The sequence below is a fragment of the Neltuma alba genome, unplaced genomic scaffold (assembly GCF_004799145.2).
Source record: "Neltuma alba isolate B1F8T4 unplaced genomic scaffold, ASM479914v2 tig00008145_pilon, whole genome shotgun sequence".
In the NCBI taxonomy this organism is placed as follows: domain Eukaryota; kingdom Viridiplantae; phylum Streptophyta; class Magnoliopsida; order Fabales; family Fabaceae; genus Neltuma; species Neltuma alba.
Genome location: NW_021634959.1, coordinates 53,631 through 73,609, shown reverse-complemented (window position 1 = coordinate 73,609; position 19,979 = coordinate 53,631). Strand labels below are relative to the sequence as shown.

The 19,979-nt window shown below is 36.1% G+C and overlaps 2 protein-coding genes across 2 annotated transcripts; both read left to right on the top strand.

Annotated features, from left to right (window-relative positions):
• Positions 1-4,421: 4,421 nt before the first annotated feature.
• On the top strand, positions 4,422-7,114 carry LOC114753791 (receptor protein kinase-like protein At4g34220). The gene is made up of 2 exons (XM_028942508.1): positions 4,422-6,112; positions 6,290-7,114. Exons 1-2 carry the CDS (start codon positions 4,504-4,506, stop codon positions 6,898-6,900), a joined length of 2,220 nt encoding a protein of 739 aa, XP_028798341.1. The 5' UTR covers positions 4,422-4,503; the 3' UTR covers positions 6,901-7,114.
• A 4,203-nt stretch (positions 7,115-11,317) lies between these two features.
• LOC114753792 (D-3-phosphoglycerate dehydrogenase 1, chloroplastic) lies at positions 11,318-19,894 on the top strand. The gene is made up of 5 exons (XM_028942509.1): positions 11,318-11,949; positions 17,811-18,187; positions 18,265-18,375; positions 18,464-18,559; positions 19,029-19,894. Exons 1-5 carry the CDS (start codon positions 11,403-11,405, stop codon positions 19,698-19,700), a joined length of 1,803 nt encoding a protein of 600 aa, XP_028798342.1. The 5' UTR covers positions 11,318-11,402; the 3' UTR covers positions 19,701-19,894.
• The last annotated feature ends 85 nt before the right edge of the window (positions 19,895-19,979 follow it).

Sequence of the window (19,979 nt, the reverse complement as noted above, 5' to 3'; positions counted from 1 at the left end):
TGGTTATTTATAATAAATAAGTGTTGTTATTCCTAAAATATCCTTGCTAATTAAGTATATTAGCTAAAACTATCATTATTAGAAGGATTATCTTGGAAAAAAATGCATAAATATAAAAAGAGAAAATGGATTGGGTCTTATAATTAGGACCAAATGAAAAGTCAAATTGGGTCTTATAATAAGGACCGGAGGAGTATATATTGCAAATTGCAAACAGTATTGGCCAGAGGTGAAATTTCATTTAATATTTTGGATCCACATGAGAGTCTCTCTTCATTGTTGCGTGGTCCAGAGTTCATGGAGCAGTTAGACCTAAATTGACTAGAAATTTAGGGAGACATTAGACAATGGGACAAGTGGATTAATTTTTTACGTATATTAATTAATATTAACATATATAATAGTATATATATAATGATAAACAACTGAATGAATTGGATCCTGAAATTATATCAAATATATAATATTTTTATGCTTCGCATTTAAGGTATCATATGGTATCGGAGATGTTAGGAAGGGAAGTACGCTTTCTTTGAAGTACGTGAGCGATTTGCTCCTGCTTATTTTAATTAAAAAAATTACAAGTCCTCAAGATATTGGGGAGCTTGAAAAATAATAACTTTCTGAGTAAAATGTTAGGAAATTATTTCTTAAGTGTTTATGTTAATGTTACAAAACAAAATACCTTCCCAATAAACCTAAAATAAGGGTATTTATATCTTTAACATGAAAAATTAGTATAAATAACTTCTACAAAAATTCAATATGATTAAGTAAGTGATGTTTTCTGAAAAAATAATTACTTTTGAATAAAACTAAAGGTAATTTAAGAGTTAAAAACTACACCTGCCCTGGACCTGGACTAAAGCTTTTGCATTTACCTATGGACTCATCTTTTTTATTTGTGGATTTCAGTCTTTCACTTTTCCAAAGGCTAATGTGTCCAAACGCTCATTTCCGACTTGGTGCTTCATGTCTTCTCTTTTACTTTATTTTTCTTACTGACCATATAATTGAGCTGCAGATTCTGAGATACCCCATCCTCACATTAGTATTAAAAAAAAAAAGAGAAAGAGACAGAAAATAAATTATACGTCTTAGATAAAAAAATTAAATACAAATATGTCTCTGAATTTTATTTAATAGATATCAAGAGCTTTAACATCTTTTTTTTTTTTACCAGCATCAAGAGCTTTAATATCTACTACAAAGTTTGACTAATAAATGATATAATCCAAGGAAAAAAAAACCGGATCGGACCGGCCGGTTCGACTGGAAAACCGGTGAACCGGTCTCCAGTCCGGTCCGGATGAGCTGCTTGACCGGGGAACCATTGAACCGGGAAAAAACCGGTCCAACGGTCATAACCGGATTGAACCGGGTATTTCCCGGTTGGCCTTTTTTTTTTTTTTTGCCTGTTAGCACCCCAAAACGCCGTCGTTTCTCTTCTTCAGTGGTTTGGTTCCCTTCCGCTCGCGAGTCGGCCATTCCCATTTTCCCTCCCCTGAACACTGAACCCGGCGGCAGCTCATGCGACTCCCTCCCTCAAACCGAAATCAGTCCCTACTCCCTAGCGTCGCCGACGGCACTACAGTCTCCGGCGGAGGTCGTTGTTCCGCAGAGCTCCAAAATCGCAGTCGTAGCTAGTCTGATCTCCCTCAACGTCCTCGCAGTCTACGGCAAATCTGAAACCGAAAATCCCAGAATTGGATTCAAGGGAGGAAAATCATGAAGCCTAACGCTCACGGTTGCTCACTGGTTAGATTGCTCTTAGCAACATATAATATGCTCTGCTCCACATTTCTTGCTGCTGTCACGGGAGAAACAAGAGTCGCGCCTTCAAGATCAATTTGCTCAAGTCTGCTACTGCCAAGATAATTCTCCACTGTCCGTTCGTGCTATCTGTATAATGGACCTCGCTAATTCTTCTCTTTCTTGAATCCAAAATTAACATATCTCATTCAAATATTCAATATAACATACTCCTCCAATCTTTAATATAAGATCTATTTAATTAATTCGACTAGATTAAAAAAATTAAGTTAGTTAGTTAAATATAAAAAGTAAGTTAGTTAAATATGAATTAAATTATATTATTTTACTATAACCGGTCCGACCCCGGTTCGACCTCGGTTCGACCAGTAACCCTTAACCCACTGTCTTGACCGGTTTAATGTCCGGTCCGGTTTTTTGTTCCTTGATATAATCCATCTCTCAAATATAAAATCTGATATCTATAAGAACTGAGTAATATTAAATGAAATTCAAGAACTTCATTATATTTAATTTTCTTATTTATGACTCATAGATTAATTTTTTCTGAAAAGTTTCCAAAAAGGTGAGTTTAGTTTATTTCTTTCTTAATTAAACAGACAATAAAAATATTTTTCAAATGAAGGCAGGGTGATACAAAAAGACGGCATGTAGCATGTACGTACAGGCAACTTTTTTCAAGGAAAAATTGTAATAAGGTATCACCAAAAAGAATTAAATACAAAAATGTCTCTTGAAATAATTAAATTATTTTGAAGTCTCAAGAGGACTTCATTACAACAAGGGGTTTTATTTGTTTAATTATTAAATTTTTTCCCCTAAAATATGCTGTGACAAGTGAAAAAGCAGTTATTAACAATTTAAGATATAATAATTAACAATTATAGCGGCAAATATTAATAACACATTTTCTCACTACCTCACAAAAATGTAATGCATGAGTTGTTAACATCTACTATGATAGTTATTAATCGTTTCACCTTAAGTTGTTAACGACTGCGTTTTCAGTTGTTAATGTATACTTGAAAAAAAAAGACAACTTGATAATTAAACAAATACTTCTTCGATCCTTAATATAAGACCCATTTAACTAATTTAATTAGATTAAGGAAGTCAAGTAAATTAGTTAATTATAAGAAATGTGACACGTTTTTCCTAAAATACCATAATCATCTTTCTTAATACTCTCTCTTCCTCTTTTACATGATTATGGTTGAAGGAGTATCTATAAGGGTAATTTAGAGAAAATTGATAAATAGGAGAAATGAGTTTTATATTTAGGATCAAAACTAACTCAACAATTAGGTCATATATTAAGGATCGGAGGAGTATAATTTATTGTAATGAGACCCCTTAAGACTTCAAATTAATTTGATAATTTAAAAAAATTATATTTAATTCTTTTAGGTGGGACTTTATTGTAATTTTTCTTTTTTTAATACTTATATAATTTTTTTCTATATTCAATTCAGATATTAATCTAACTTTTGCGGGATCACTGACAACACTAATGCAAGAAATGGAATTTTAACTCACTTGTGTGTCTCGTAGCATAAATCAGATTCCCCTCTATTTTCTCTGTTACTGAACACTGATGATTTTTTTTGGTCCAATACTGAACACTGATGATTAGAGGCCTCTGAAATAATCGCCTTGCAGATTATGACTAATGCAAATTTTTATATATTGATGTGATATTAAATAAATAAAAAGAAAAGAAAATAATAAAATATCTTGAAAAATGTTAAATGGTGGGGCGAATTTTAAAATTCCAATTCAGACATTTGCACTATTCTAAAATTTTTAAATCTTACCAAATTACACAAATGCCCTTCAATATTTTTATTTTACTTTTTTTTTTCAAAAAAATAGTGCACCTTAGCACTTATAAGTAGTTTTCAGCCACCAGAGCTCTAACACTGTTGACCTTACAGGTGGCCAGCTGCCATAGTTCCGACAACGTGTCACTGGAACTACAGTGATTAGTCATCAAAACTTTGGTGACTTTTTTTTTTTTTTTTAATGTATTGACTATCTTTTTTTTAGTTATTAACTATATTTATTCTTAGAACTCTGATAACTATTCTTGTTTAACTAGTGACTACTCTAGTATTACGATTAACTACTTTCATTTTTAAAAATTTGATAATTATTCTCTTTAACTATTAACTATTCTAGTTTTGTTATTGATTATTTTTATTTCAAAAATTTAAAAAATACATTAAGTACTGTTAGATATCTGGTGACCACTTTTTATTTAATTATTTATTATTTTTGTGTAATTAATAGTTATACAAAAATACTCATTAGAACTTTAAAAACAAAAATAATTAATAGTTAAATTAGAGTAGTTGATAGCTATATGAAAATAGTCATTAGAAGTAAGTACAATGTTGTTATTTTACAATATTTTAAAATTTTAAAATAATACAAAAAATTTATTTTAAAATCTTGAAATTCACCTCTCTACATTTTTTTAAAACATTTTTGAGAATTTTTTTTTTTGGGTAAATAAAAAGGCGGTGCCACCGTCAAATAGTGCACCGTCCTCCTCAGGCAGCTCGCTCCTGTTCCTTTCCATGCTGTATTATTTTCTTATTATTATCCTAGTCCCTTGTCTGCTCTGCTCTGTACGGAACAAACATCAAACAAGTCATAGTTGTTCACCGTCTCTTACTTCTAAGCTCTTCTTCTGCAACATGACCTCTTAGCACTGTCTCTGGGAATGATATGATGAATATCTACTCCAGGAAACTCCATCGTTTCTGGTTTAAGGTTTCGTTCTTTCTTCTTCTTCTTCTTCTTCTTCCTCCTCCTTCCTCTGCTCTTGACAATGATGGGGCTTCTTTGCTTTCTTTCAAATACTCCATCCTCAGCGACCCATTATCAGTGTTAGAGAGCTGGAACTATGACGATGAAAACCCATGCTCGTGGAATGGAGTTACCTGCGATGAAATCGAAAACCCAGGTACTATGCTGAGAGTGACTTCCTTGGTTCTTCCTAACAGCCAGCTTCTGGGTTCGATTTCGGAAGAACTAGGAAACATCCCATACCTTCGACGTCTCGATTTGTCCACAAATTTCCTTAATGGGTCTTTACCCACTTCTATTTTCAACTCTTCGGAGCTTCAGGTTCTCTCGCTTGCCAACAATGTCATTTCCGGTGAGCTGCCTGAGTTGATCGGCCAACTGAAAAATCTTCAAGTTCTTAACCTCTCCGACAATGCTTTTGCTGGGCCAGTTCCAGACAATCTCATTGGTTTGAAAAATCTGACCTCTGTGTCTCTGAGAAGCAACTATTTTTCTGGTCAAGTTCCTAGTGGGTTCAACTCTCTGCAAGTTCTAGATCTGTCTTCGAATCTGCTTAATGGATCTTTACCAAATAACTTTGGTGGGGAGCGATTGAGATACTTGAATCTATCTTACAACAAGATTTCAGGAATCATTCCTCCTAAATTTGCTTCACTGGTTCCAGAAAACTCTACCATTGATCTCGCATTCAACAATCTGACGGGACCAATACCAGAATCTCCCGTCCTTCTGAATCAGAAAACAGAGTATTTTGTTGGAAATGGTGATCTTTGTGGGAAGCCTCTGGAAAATCTGTGTTCTATTCCTTCTACGCTCTCCATTCCTCCATCGAACACAACAGCAAATACATCTTCGGCACCTGCGATTGCGGCGATACCAAAAACAATCGACACAAACCCAGAAACAAACACAACAACAAACGACTCATCCAATGGCCTAAAACCGACCACAATAGTAGCTATTGTCCTCGGAGACTTGGCCGGTATAGCCATCATAGCCATGGCCATTTTCTTCGTCTGCCATCAAAGAATCACAAGAGATCAAGCCAAAGCAAAAGAAGATCCATGTGTGAGAGTGAAACCTCCTAAGCTTCACTTTTCCTGCTTGACAACCAGGGAAGACTCAACTTCATCAGAAGCAACCGGGTCTGACAGTGACTATGAGAGTACTAATATTGGCACGACAACCTCGAATCTTCAAAAACAAGTGTCTCTTGTCACACTAGACGCAGAGACAGAGCTGGATTCGGAGACTCTGCTCAAGGCTTCAGCGTATATGCTGGGAACGACGAAGCGTGAGTGTATAGTATACAGAGCAGTGCTTGAGGACGGAAGGGCTTTTGCAGTAAGAAGGATCGGAGAATGTGGGTTTCAGAGGAAGAAGGATTTTGAGAATTATATGAAGACTATTGCCAAGATTCGCCATCCCAATTTGGTCAAGGTTCGTGGGTTTTGCTGGGGAGAAGATGAGAAGCTCGTGATCTGTGATTATATTCCCAGTGGCAGCCTCGCTGGCAGCTTCAGCCACAGTAAGTTCACTCTCACCCTGCAACTTCTGTTCTTGAGATTCATCCTGAGAATTAATCAAATCTTCAAGTTCTACGAGTTTGACCGATCAATTATATTATTTTTACAAAATACGTTAGTTTGATCTAATTTTTTCTCCCCTTTATGCAACATGAATTATAATTCTCATTGATATTCAGGAAGAGCAGGGTGTTCCTCTCCACTGAACTGGCCATTGGAGGTGAGGATGAAGATAGCAAAAGGCATTGCACGAGGCTTAGCTTTCATTCACGGAAAGAAACATGTTCATGGCAACATCAAACCCAGCAATATCTTATTGAGCTCAGAAATGGAACCTATAATAAGCGATTTTGGGCTCAACCGTCTGAGGTCTGCCGGTTCAATGGCGAAGCGGGGAAGCCAGCCGGACCTCCCTCACATGGTTTCATCAAGTGGAACCCACCAAACGTTGGCATATCAAGCCCCAGAGTCTCTTCAAAGCGTTCACGTCCAACCCAAGCCCAAGTGGGATGTGTACTCGTTCGGGATAGTGTTGTTGGAGCTTCTCAGTGGGAGGGTTTTCTCGGACCGGGAGTTAGACCGGTGGGCTAAAGAGGGCGGGTCAGTGGAAGAGGAAAAAAACCGGGTTTTGAGGATGGTTGATCTGGGCATCAAGGGTGAGGTGGGAGGGAAGGAAGAAACCATATTGGTGTGCTTCAAGTTAGGGTTTCGTTGTGCCTCTCTTAAGCCTCAAAGGAGACCATCCATGAAAGAGGCTTCACAAATCCTAGAGAAAATCCCTAATAATTAAATATTATTTGCTCCTTGTTAATTCTTCACGACAATGATGTACTTGGGATCCTTTGTCATATTAAATTCTGAGAACCATCCTTTTCCCAAGTGTTTCAAAAATGTCTGGATGTAATAGAAGAGTCATTCCATTCCACTTTATGTAATTATTCAACTAGGGTGTGATTGCAAATAGTAAGCATGAGGTTTAAGTATAAATATGAGAGTATTTTCAACTTTTGACTAATTTATACCACCTTCATTAGGCTGCAATGTTTTTTTTTTTTCTTTCTTTTTTGGGATGATTCAATATTGTTCTCATTTAATTTCCAAACATTAGTTGGAATTCAAGATTTATACTTTATCTATAGTTTATACTTTATAGTACGGGTTGTACTCTCTACTGTAAACTTGGTAGGAGTACAATTCAGCAATGAAGTCTAGAGAGAGAAAAAGTTTCATAGCATAACACTACAAAATTCAAAAAAAAAAATGTTATGTATTTTCTCTTACTTATTTCTTTTATTTACTCAACAGAGAAATAAACTTTTACACTACAAATAACTTGTACAGTGACAAAGTGGCACACAGCTAAGCTAACTCCTTAAGTGTGTGTCTGGCTTTTTTTGGCAATTCAAAATCAGAGTTTAAACACTTGTAAAAATGGGTGCGGTTCAAGTCAAACTGAGGGATGGCAAATCATAGAGAAAATCCGTGACTAAGGGAATGAAGACAAAGGGGCTAGCTTTTCTCCGTACTTTTACTGACCTGAAACGAATCAGCGTGAAGATGAAAATAAGATGGGTGTTTTGTTTGATTCTTCTGATAATGAAAGAAAGTGATCAGCAACACTTGTCTGTGTCTGATGCACAGGCGAGGGCGGCAAACATGGCCGCTGCTGCTGGCACCCTCATACTTCTGTGTTTGTTTTCTTAATTGCAGTGTACCACGCACATCCCCTTTCACATTGCGTCATTGGAGTCAATAATCATGAGAAGTTGATGCGTTTAATGATTCCTGGGTTATGGGCAGTTTTGTCCTGCAAGTATTCGGAAGAAAGCTGCAGGTAACTAAAAGTTCAATGTCCTCCCCCAAAGAATTAGGCTCAATTAATCTTTAAATTCTTACCGGAAAAAAGTACATTTATTGTTAGGCGGCATTTTAATTTTTTTGAATAAAAAGATACAGTCTCTGATCTTAATTATAAGAACTAGTTGACTAATTTAAGAAGATTAAAGAAATGATTTAAGTTAGTTATTTATAATAAATAGGTATTGTCTTTCCTAGAATATCCTTGCTAATTAAGTGTGTTTGGTAGAACTACTATTATTAGAAGGACTATCTTAAAAAAAACTGTATAAATATTAGAGACAAAGTAGATTGAGATTTTATATTTAGGACCAAAATAAAAATCAAACGAGACCTTATACTAAGGATCGGAAGTAGTATATGTGTTCAGCTCAAAAAAAGTTTAATATCATTTGAAAGTGTAAAAAATTTTTCCCTAAATATTAAAAAATTAATGTTGATTGTTAATTCTTTTCAATAGCACGGCCGATATTGTTATATTTTTAGCATTTTAAAGATAATATTAAGTCAAAAAAATTTCGGATTTTTTTTTTCGCGAATATTCTTAGGAAAAAAAATAACTTTAACCCTGGTTTACTTTCCTTTGTCTCTATTTGATTGCACTTGGAAAATTAACCTTTTCAAACCTTGCTGTCCTGTGTTAGTCCATTACTAGAGGGATAGTTCTGGTCATAATTATACTACCTCTAATATTTAATATAAAATTTGTTTGACTTTTATTTTAGTCTTAAATATAATATTCTAATTTATTTTGTCTCTCATTTATCCATTCTTTTGTTTCAGGTATTCCTTATAATAATAATAGTTTTAGCTAATATATTTGATTAGCAGTGATATTTTAAGAAAGACAACACATACTTACTACTGCTAGTTCTTAATACGAAAGCTCGTTTGACTTTTATTTTGATCCTAAATATAAGAACCAAATCTACTTTGTCTCTTCTATTTATCTATTTTTTTTTCAAGGTAATCCTTGTAATAATAATAGTTCTAGTCAATAACTTAACAAGAATATTTTTGAAAAAACAGCATCTATTTATTACAAATAACCAACATAATAATTTTTTTAATTCACTAAAATTAATGAATTAATTCTTATATTAAGGATCAGAGGTAGTATTACAAATAACTAACGTAATTAATTTTATTTTCTTATTCTATTTAAATTAGTTATATATTTCTTATATTAAAGATTGGAGGTAATATTGTCCATTTTCTAGTTCCCAAACAGGTAATTATCCAAACGTAACAAATCAAATCTTGGACACCGAACTTAGATTTTCCCACCCTGTAATTTTTTTAGGGACTCTTTCTGTGGGCCTGCATGTATTGTGGTTTATAAGCATTTTGGATTGGGCTCCCTGTTTATTCGTGGGCTCACAGAGCCCCCTAGTTTTGAAAAAGCCTCCAGGTTTATATATTACTCATTTATTATTGCTATTATTTATTATGATATAAAATAAACTTCCGGTCCTAAATATAGTCATATAAGACCTATTTATGGGTCTTATATTTAGAGCTGGAGAAATATTAAATTTGAATTTTCTTTCAGGATTACAAATTTCTTATCATGTATTGGCAGGAGCTATATTTCATTTTGTTATCTTTGTTTCTGCATGGCTACCCCTTCTTCGACTCGACCAAATTTGAATAATTTATATTCAAAATTTTATAAGATTATTTTTGAAATATTAAATTATGAAAAATAAACAAATAAATCCAACTAAAGTGTTAACTGACATTTTTTATTTTTAAGTTTTAGGAGTTCTAAAATGTTCATTATCCTCCTTAGCTGATATCAAAGTGCCATTTTCTCTATTATTTTTCTTCCATCTTTTTGTATATTTCCTCATGTTTACAAAATTAAGGCCACTGGCTGTCATTATTCGTTTTACCAAACCTTATAACTTGATTTACAATGCAAATGCGAGGATAACCTCACCAGCCTTGAGGCGAGAAGGGGGAAAATATAAAAAGGCAAAAAAAAAAAAATCTCACCAACCCAAAAAGGCTAAAGAATGGTAATTGGGTCCCACAGGGTCCAACCAGTGCCCAGATTCTTTCATTTGGACCCAGACCAGATATTCGTCCCAAAATATAAATCTGAAGGGCACCTTCAAACCCAAAAACGACAGGCAAACAACGTCGTTGTCGTCGGATTCAGAAACCCAAATCAGTGATTTGCTCGTGATCCTTCACGCGACAAAGGAGAGCGTGATGCCCTCCATTTCGGAGTCCTTTCAGCTTTCCCACCAAGGCACCAACTTTCAAGTTCCACCGCCGCTCCTCCTACATTGCATCAGCCGCCAGGTCACTCTGTGGTATTTTTGTGATTTTTAATACAAAATTTATTTAATTATTTTAATTAATTAAAAAATTAGATAAGTTAATTAATTATAAAAAATATGACATATTTTTCTTAAAATATTATAATCATTTTTTTTAATATCTTTCTTCTCTCACTTGCCTGCTTATGGTTGAAGAACTATTTATAGGAGTAATTTAAAAAAAATTAATAAATATGAGAAATAGGTCTTATATTTAAAACTAAAATTAACTTAATAATTATGTCTTATATTAACGACTAGAGGAGTATTAAAATAATGCGTTAATATGATTTTTGAGTTTGCTTTCTTTTTAGTTTCGGTTTCTCAAATTTTAAATTTTAAATTATGGTTTTTTAATTTTATTTTTATTTAAAATATTAGTTCTTATAATTCAATAAAAATTTGGATCATTTTGTCTTTTAAAAGATGAAACTTTATAATTTGAAACTTAAGAGAATAAAATTAAAATAAAGATAAACTTGGATAAAAGATTATATTAATTCTAAAATAACTGGCTGAAGTTAGCCTTAAGATCTCTCTTTCCTTACTTGTTAATTTTCTTTGAAAAAATATAAATTGAATAATAAGTTCTTATGTTAGTGAGTTTGGCTTTAACATTGAAAAAATAAGTGTCTCTGTTTTTATCCACTCCTCATTTTAATTATGAGATTAATATATTTTCTAAAATTATTTATAAAATATTTATTTTTAAAAATAAATAAATAAAATTAAAACACTACATTCTGTTTATAATAATTTAAAAAATTTAAAAAATTTAATTATTTAATTTTACATTTAAATCTAAGTAAGAGATTTTTTTTTTTATAATCCAAATAATAGATTTTTACTCTGTATGTGTACTTGTGCATTGATTTTTTTTTTTTTGACCAGCGTGTGTATAGATTAATATGCAAACAAAGGGCGTCCGCCTAATCTAAGGTTACCTTCAAAAGAGCGTGCAGTTCACTTCCCTTCCTAACTCTTCACAACGCATATAAAACGCAGTTCTTGTCTTCCTCTTCTTCTCACACCCTTCTTCATCTTTCGGCGCTCACTTGCCGAAATCAAATCCTAGTTTCTACACTTCTACGCCATTTTCTAAATTATAATGGCTTCCTTGTCTTCTTCACAAGCGCTTCGTGTTTCATCGACTAGAAATCCATCACTTTCTCTCTCTTCCAAAATCCCTCTATCATCCGCCTTCTCCGTTTCCCTTCGGCCTCCCCGCCGCCATGGCGCACGCCCTCTTGTGGTGGTAGTTTCGGCGGGTCTTGATGCGAAGCCAACCGTGCTTGTGGCGGAGAAGCTTGGTGAAGCTGGGCTTCAGCTGCTGAAGGACTATGCAAATGTCGACTGCTCCTATAATTTGAGCCCTGAGGAGCTCCGCACCAAGATCTCGCTTTGCGATGCGCTGATTGTGCGTAGTGGAACCAAAGTTACGCGTGAGGTGTTCGAATCATCGGGGGGAAGGCTTAAGGTGGTTGGGAGAGCTGGTGTTGGGATCGATAATGTGGATCTGGCGGCAGCTACCGAGCATGGGTGCTTGGTGGTTAACGCCCCCACGGCCAATACGGTTGCGGCTGCCGAACATGGGATCGCGCTCTTGGCTGCTATGTCTAGGAAAGTTGCTCAGGCCGATGCGTCTGTTAAAGCTGGTCAGTGACTGATATGCTTTGCTGTGTTTGTCACTTTGTCTAACTCCAACAGTTTTGAATGTGGTTTTACGATCCCATATATAAATTATTAAGCTTTGATTTTGATTTAGGACTTTTATAAAGTGCACTTATGTTTATTTTTAGCGTCTTTTTTGTTTGCTTTCACTGACATTTATGTGAATACGGAACAAAGTACAAACTTTTCGAAACCGAAAGTGCCCCCCCTTCATCTTCAATATAATATCTCCGTTAAAAAATGTGTCTGTATGGAAAACTTTTTTGGGAAAATGACATTGAGGTCCCACAGAACCAAAAATACAGCAAAAAGGTCCCCTGAAATCCCATAATTTTTCTGAAGTCCCAAAGGGACTTAGATGCAATTTTCAGAATCTGAAAATTACCCTCTTGCCCTTGCTTATGAGATTCGAAAATGCTGAAAGGAGATTAGAGCTCTGTTTTTTGTTTGACCGGAAGAAAGCTGAAACCCTGTTGTGCTTTTGTGCTGCTGGAAATCTGGTGAAAACCCATGCGATGCTCAAATTCCCCTCACAACCCGCTGAAAATCGTGAGCCTTCGTGCTGGTTGGTGTGTGTTGTGATTTAAGTTGGGTGTGTAGAATGATAATGGGTGCTCTGTTTTTGGGTTGTTTTTGGGTGGTTTTCCTCTGTTTTGACGTTGGTTTAGTGGCAAAGGAAGAAAAAGATGAAGGTTAGTGAGGGTAGAAACCCTTAGCACGAAATGGGACTGTGTTGTCAATCAGGCCGCGATTGTTGTCAATGTGTGCCGCTACACTTGTCAATGTAGCTCTTTAAGTTGTCAATGACAGTTGCGTGCTTCTTGATGCAGGTTTAAGTTACTGATGGTTTTTCAAAGCTTTTGTTTTTGGTTTAGGATTCAGAAGTTAATGAACGGAAAAGCTGTGTTTTTGGTTGGTGTGTGTTGTGATTTAAGTTGGGTGTGTAGAATGATAATGGATGCTCTGTTTTTAGGTGGTTTTCCTCTGTTTTGACATTAGTTTAGTGGCAAAGGAAGAAAAAGATGAAGGTTAGTGAGGCTAGAAACCCTTAGCACGAAATGGGATTGTGTTGTCAATCAGGCCGCGATTGTTGTCAATGTGTGCCGCTACACTTGTCAATGTAGCTCCTTAAGTTGTCAATGACAGTTGCGTGATTCTTGATGCAGGTTTAAGTTACTGATAGCAAGTACGTCTGGAAAACATCTATTTTGCTTTGTTCACATAAGGGGAAAGTTTATAAATGATGGAGAAGATAATATGAGATATGTGGGAGGTAGTGTAAGAACAACCAATGTAAAGGAGGGCACAAGTTATGAAGAATTGAAGGAAATTATATCATCAATTGTTGGAAAAGAAAGCAACTCATTTCTTCTGAAATTCTCAGTTGTGTTTGATAAAAAACTTTTGTGGAGTTGGTAGATGATGATGGGGTGGAACATTTGATAAAGTTCAATGAAGAAAGTGGTCATGTGTATGTCAAAGAAAATGAAAATGAGGACCACATAAAGCAACAAGGGATAATATATACAATGGAGGAGCAAGTTGTGTAAGTATAGTTGAACAAAACTGTAAATTGGTGTGAAGGGAATTTTTTGTAAATGGATACACACCAATAGTTAGTTTCTCGTAATTACATGCAACCCCTGTGTTTTTTTGGAATGGGTTGTGAAATAGGTGTAGTTTCATGTATATGAAGGTGTAAATGAAAGTTGACTATGAATTGGCATGTTAGATTCTGCTGTCATTTAAGTTGTCATACCTGCACTCTGTATTGTCATTAGACCTGTTATGACTTATCAATAGAGCACTGTCACTTGTCAATTAATTTGCTGATGTAAGTTGTCAACAATATGAATTCAAGTTACATAACTTGTTTTAGTAACATATGATATTTTCAATCACTCTGTCATATTATATTTTTGGTTATTTGTCATATATAATCATTATTAATGAAGTGTCAATGGTGGTACTGTGACTTGTCAATAGTGGCATAGTGACTTGTCAATCATGTCCTTAAGACTTGTTAATGGTGGCGCTGTGACTTGTCAATGGTGGCACTGTGACTTGTCGTTGGTGGCATTATGACTTGCCAATGGTGGCACACTGACTTGTCGTTGGTGGCACTATGACTTGTCAATGGTGGCACACGGACTTGTCATTGGTGGCAATTTCACTTGTCAATCGTCGCACCGTGACTTATCAATGGTGGCACTATGACTTGCCAATAGAGCACTGTGACTTACCAATGGAGCAGAGTGACTTGTTAATTGAACATAACTCTGAGTAACACCTTCTGATTAATTATATTTTAATATAAATATTACTTAACATTACAAATAAATAACACCTTCAGTTGTAAAAATTTTGAATATCAATTGTTAATATCCACATATTCATTTGTTATATCACTTGTCATTAACTCATGTTATATTACTTATTAATATTACATAAATTTGTCGATATCAATAAAGATATAAAACAACAAAAATAAAAATGTGAGTTGTCCCCAAGAAATTGGTATCATAACATCTGATAACAAAGATAATAATATTATAAACATAATTTGATCAGTTTGTTACAAAAGGACCTATTGACCATTAAGCTATTGCCCTCATGGCTCACACCCTTAGGTGCCAATCATCTCATAACACATCCTGGCATAACAGAACAAAAAATTAATGGACTCCTCTGTCTCCTCCTCTTGCTCTTGTTGAAGTCCAATAGCATTGACATCACTTCATCCCTATGTTCATTTTGTGGATGGGTAACCAACCACCACAAACAGCCAACCTTCAACTCTTGCAATTCATCATTGGAGTATCGTGGCATGGTATATCCTGCAGCATCACGAATAGCGCCATCCCACTCTTGTAGCTAAGAGAGGACATGAACTTCCACATGAATCACTGCCAAGCAAATTCAATATGTAAGCAGCATGCAATTTTTATTGTGAACAAACACAACATAACACAATCAAACAGAACAACTACACTCACGTATCATTCTGCACATAAACTTTAGCCCATTTCACTTTGTTGCCAATTTTGTCCTCATTGGCAAACAACTCTGGCTTAACAGCACGCAACATCGTATGGAAACAGTTCATCTGCAAAAAAAACACATAATCAAAAGGTTTTACTAACAACACAGCATCCATGACAAGGGACAGAACATATTGTGACAAGTAACATAGCATCCAGTGACAAGGGACAGAGCATCCAGTAACAAAAAACAGCATCCACTAACAACTAACAGAGCATCCACTGAGAAATGACAGAGCATCCAGTGTGAAGTAACAGCATCCAGTAACAAGTAACAGAGCATGCAGTGACAACTAACAGAGCATGCAGTGACAACTAACACAGCATCTAGTCAACTTAGCATCCACTGACAACTAACAAAGCATGTGATGACAACTAACACAGTATCCAGTGACAACTAACACCGCATCCAGTGACAACTACGCAGGCTGCTAGTGACAACTATAAGAGTAGTCATTGACAAGTATAACAGCAGCAAATAAATACACAAAGTCTGTGTTGCCATAAAGTGTTTGGGATTGAAGTGCCCTTTATTCGTCCTCTTTTTCAGACACAATCATCAATATGGAAATAGAAATCCCCACAAAGGAATATAGTAACCACTACAGAGCATACAATCTTCACAAATACTTTGAACTCCAAGCAAGACATATCAACTATTCAACCTCATTTTTGTAACTTTAACAATCCACCGTGGTGCTCAAAATCCGCTCAGTATGCCACCATTGACAAGTCACATTGCCACCAATGACAAGTCTGTGTGCCATCATTGACAAGTCAAATTGCCACCAATGACAAGTCCGTGTGTCACGATTAACAAGTTATAGTGCCACCAACGACAAGTCAGTGTGCCACATTGGCAAGTCATAGTGCCACCAACGACAAGTCACAGTGCCACCATTGACAAGTCACAGTGCCACTATTGACACTTCATTAATAATGATTATATATGACAAATAACCAAAAATATAATATGACAGAGTGATTAAAAATATCATATGTTACTAAAACAAGTTACGTAACTTGAATTCATATTGTTGACAACTTACATCAGCAAATTAATTGACAAGTGACAGTGCTCTATTGATAAGTCATAACAGGTCTAATGACAATACAGAGTGCAAGTATGACAACTTAAATGACAGCAGAATCTAACATGCCAATTCATAGTCAACTTTTATTTACACCTTCATATACATGAAACTACACCTATTTCACAACCCATTCCAAAAAAACACAGGGGTTGCATGTAATTACGAGAAACTAACTATTGGTGTGTATCCATTTACAAAAAATTCCCTTCACACCAATTTACAGTTTTGTTCAACTATACTCACACAACTTGCTCCTCCATTGTATATATTATCCCTTGTTGCTTTTATGTGGTCCTCATTTTCATTTTCTTTGACATACACATGACCACTTTCTTCATTGAACTTTATCAAATGTTCCACCCCATCATCATCTACCAACTCCACAAAAGTTTTTTTATCAAACACAACTGAGAATTTCAGAAGAAATGAGTTGCTTTCTTTTCCAACAATTGATGATATAATTTCCTTCAATTCTTCATAACTTGTGCCCTCCTTTACATTGGTTGTTCTTACACTACCTCCCACATATCTCATATTATCTTCTCCATCATTTATAAACTTTCCCCTTATGTGAACAAAGCAAAATAGATGTTTTCCAGACGTACTTGCTATCAGTAACTTAAACCTGCATCAAGAATCACGCAACTGTCATTGACAACTTAAGGAGCTACATTGACAAGTGTAGCGGCACACATTGACAACAATCGCGGCCTGATTGACAACACAATCCTATTTCGTGCTAAGGGTTTCTAGCCTCACTAACCTTCATCTTTTTCTTCCTTTGCCACTAAACTAATGTCAAAACAGAGGAAAACCACCCAAAAACAGAGCATCCATTATCATTCTACACACCCAACTTAAATCACAACACACACCAACCAAAAACACAGCTTTTCCATTCATTAACTTCTGAATCCTAAACCAAAAACAAAAGCTTTGAAAAACCATCAGTAACTTAAACCTGCATCAAGAAGCACGCAACTGTCATTGACAACTTAAAGAGCTACATTGACAAGTGTAGCGGCACACATTGACAACAATCGCGGCCTGATTGACAACACAGTCCCATTTCGTGCTAAGGGTTTCTACCCTCACTAACCTTCATCCTTTTCTTCCTTTGCCACTAAACCAATGTCAGAACAGAGGAAAACCACCCAAAAACAACCCAAAAACAGAGCACCCATTATCATTCTACACACCCAACTTAAATCACAACACACACCAACCAGCACGAAGGCTCACGATTTTCAGCGGGTTGTGAGGGGAATTTGAGCATCGCGATGGGTTTTCACCAGATTTCCAGCAGCACAAAAGCACAACAGGGTTTCAGCTTTCTTCCGGTCAAACAAAAAACAGAGGCTCTAATCTCCTTTCAGCATTTTCGAATCTCATAAGCAAGGGCAAGAGGGTAATTTCCAGATTCTGAAAATTGCATCTAAGTCCCTTTAGGACTTCAGAAAAATTATGGGATTTCAGGGGACCTTTTTGCTGTATTTTTGGTTCTGTGGGACCTCAATGTCAATTTCCCAACTTTTTTATACTTTTGCTTGGTTTTTCTCTCTGATTCCGATATGATATATATCATATGGAGGACAAAGGATATTTTATTTACAGTGATGATGTTTTTCACTTCAAGTGCTGGTTTTATTGGTTCTCTCTGTTTTTTTTTTAACTGGTATTCAATGAAATGCATGCTGCTTGATGTTTCAGGCAAATGGCAACGAAATAAGTATGTCGGAGTATCCCTTGTCGGCAAAACGCTTGCTGTCATGGGATTTGGCAAGGTTGGTTCTGAAGTTGCTCGCCGTGCCAAGGGTCTTGGTATGCATGTCATTGCTCATGACCCATATGCTGCAGCTGATCGCGCTCGTGCAATTGGTGTTGAGCTTGTGAGCTTTGATGAAGCCATTGCTACTGCAGATTTCATTTCCTTGCACATGCCTCTTACTCCTGCTACATCAAAGATTCTTAATGATGAGACTTTTGCTAAGATGAAAAAGGGAGTTAGAATAGTTAATGTTGCCCGTGGAGGAGTCATTGATGAGGAAGCTCTTGTTCGGGCTCTGGATGCTGGAATCGTGGCTCAGGTTCTTGCCATTCTCATATTTGAAGGCGCTGATGATAGAATGTAGGGTTGAGTATATAACTTTTGCCTTTGTTTCAGGCGGCACTTGATGTTTTCACAGAGGAACCACCTCCAAAAGAAAGCAAGTTGGTTCTCCATGAGAACGTCACTGCAACACCTCATCTTGGTGCTAGTACCATGGAAGCTCAGGTTTGTTTAGCAAACGTTGTGTGCTCCAGTTCACTACTTTCTTCCCTCATAAGGATAATGACTTGTAAGCTTCGAAACTGATGAGCAGGAAGGCGTGGCTATTGAAATAGCTGAAGCTGTTATTGGGGCATTGAAAGGAGAACTTGCTTCGACTGCAGTCAATGCACCAATGGTTCCGGCAGAGGTACTTTAAGAAGTTCATCTTTATCCTTTCCCTTTTTTTAAAATAGAAAATCTTTAATTAATTATTGCAATTGTCCCATCCTATATACCTTTCATTAATTAACATGTGACGTTAAGATAAAACTTCATTTGAAGTTTGTATGTTATTGGGATTTCAAACATGTGCTTTCTTTCTTCCTTCAACTTTTTTTTTCCAAGTGCAAGTTCTATTGTTTCTTGCTTAAATGGTTTGAATTAATTAATTGCTTCCCATATCCTGGGTTTGAAAACCCTAGTATTAGTAAGTTATCATGCGGAAAATCATTCACTCTTATTGTTAGTTTGTTACTTGACTTGTTTTATCTTGTTTGAAACTCTGGAGTTGATAAAATGATCTATTTGAACCTTTTTTAACCCCCAGTATTCACTTAAGTTTGTGGTGAAGCTAAATCCAGAATGGATTAACTTCTATCTTGTCTTACTCAATGCAGGTGTTAACAGAGCTGAAACCATTTGTTGATCTTGCTGAGAAACTGGGAAGACTCGCTCTCCAGTTGGTAGCTGGAGGAAGTGGTGTGAAAACTGTGAAGGTGACTTATGCTTCTGCCAGGGCTCCTGATGATCTTGACACCCGTGTTCTCCGTGCCATGATAATCAAGGGTCTCATTGAGCCCATATCCAGTGTTTTTGTGAATCTGGTCAATGCTGATTTCACTGCTAAACAAAGAGGGCTCAGGATAACTGAGGAAAGGGTTATTCTAGATGGCTCACCTGAGAATCCACTTGAATCCATCCAGGTACAGATTGCTAATGTGGAATCCAGATTCGCTAGTGCCATATCGGATTCGGGTGAAATCAAGGTCGAGGGTTGTGTTAAGGATGGGGTCCCCCATCTGACAAAGGTGGGATCTTTCGAGGTTGATGTGAGCTTGGAAGGTAGCATTATACTTTGCAGGCAGGTGGATCAGCCAGGCATGATTGGAAAGGTTGGCAGCATTCTAGGCCAGGAGAATGTGAATGTTAGTTTCATGAGTGTTGGAAGGATTGCTCCTCGCAAGCAAGCTGTAATGGCAATTGGTGTGGATGATCAACCTACCAAAGAGACTTTGAAGAAGATTGGAGAGATTCCTGCCATTGAAGAGTTTGTTTTCCTTAAGTTGTAACATGAGGTACTTGTTTTTGCTTAATTCTGTATTTGGTTCTAATTTTGTTGGGCAAACTATATGATTTGCTCAGTTTTGGTGAGGCACGAAATGCGAGTTGTGATGGTTGGAGTAGGGGCGGGGAAAAGAATAATACAGTCATCTTGTGTCAGTGTTGTAGTTTCAAAGAAACAAGAAACCGAGTTTTCCTCTTCGATCTGTCATCAAAATGTGAAACTGATGTGCCAATGGGATGGCTGATGAGAATTGACAAGGGACAACTTAGATCCTGATGACTAA

What these genes read in the sequence shown, in the direction of transcription:
- LOC114753791 (XM_028942508.1), top strand. Translation starts at nt 4,504, where the DNA reads ATGATGAATATCTACTCCAGGAAACTCCATCGTTTCTGGTTTAAGGTT. An exon ending in CGCTGGCAGCTTCAGCCACA is followed by an intron (nt 6,113 to 6,289) that starts GTAAGTTCACTC and finishes ATTGATATTCAG; the next exon opens with GAAGAGCAGGGTGTTCCTCT.
- LOC114753792 (XM_028942509.1), top strand. Translation starts at nt 11,403, where the DNA reads ATGGCTTCCTTGTCTTCTTCACAAGCGCTTCGTGTTTCATCGACTAGA. An exon ending in CTAGTACCATGGAAGCTCAG is followed by an intron (nt 18,376 to 18,463) that starts GTTTGTTTAGCA and finishes ACTGATGAGCAG; the next exon opens with GAAGGCGTGGCTATTGAAAT. An exon ending in CACCAATGGTTCCGGCAGAG is followed by an intron (nt 18,560 to 19,028) that starts GTACTTTAAGAA and finishes TACTCAATGCAG; the next exon opens with GTGTTAACAGAGCTGAAACC.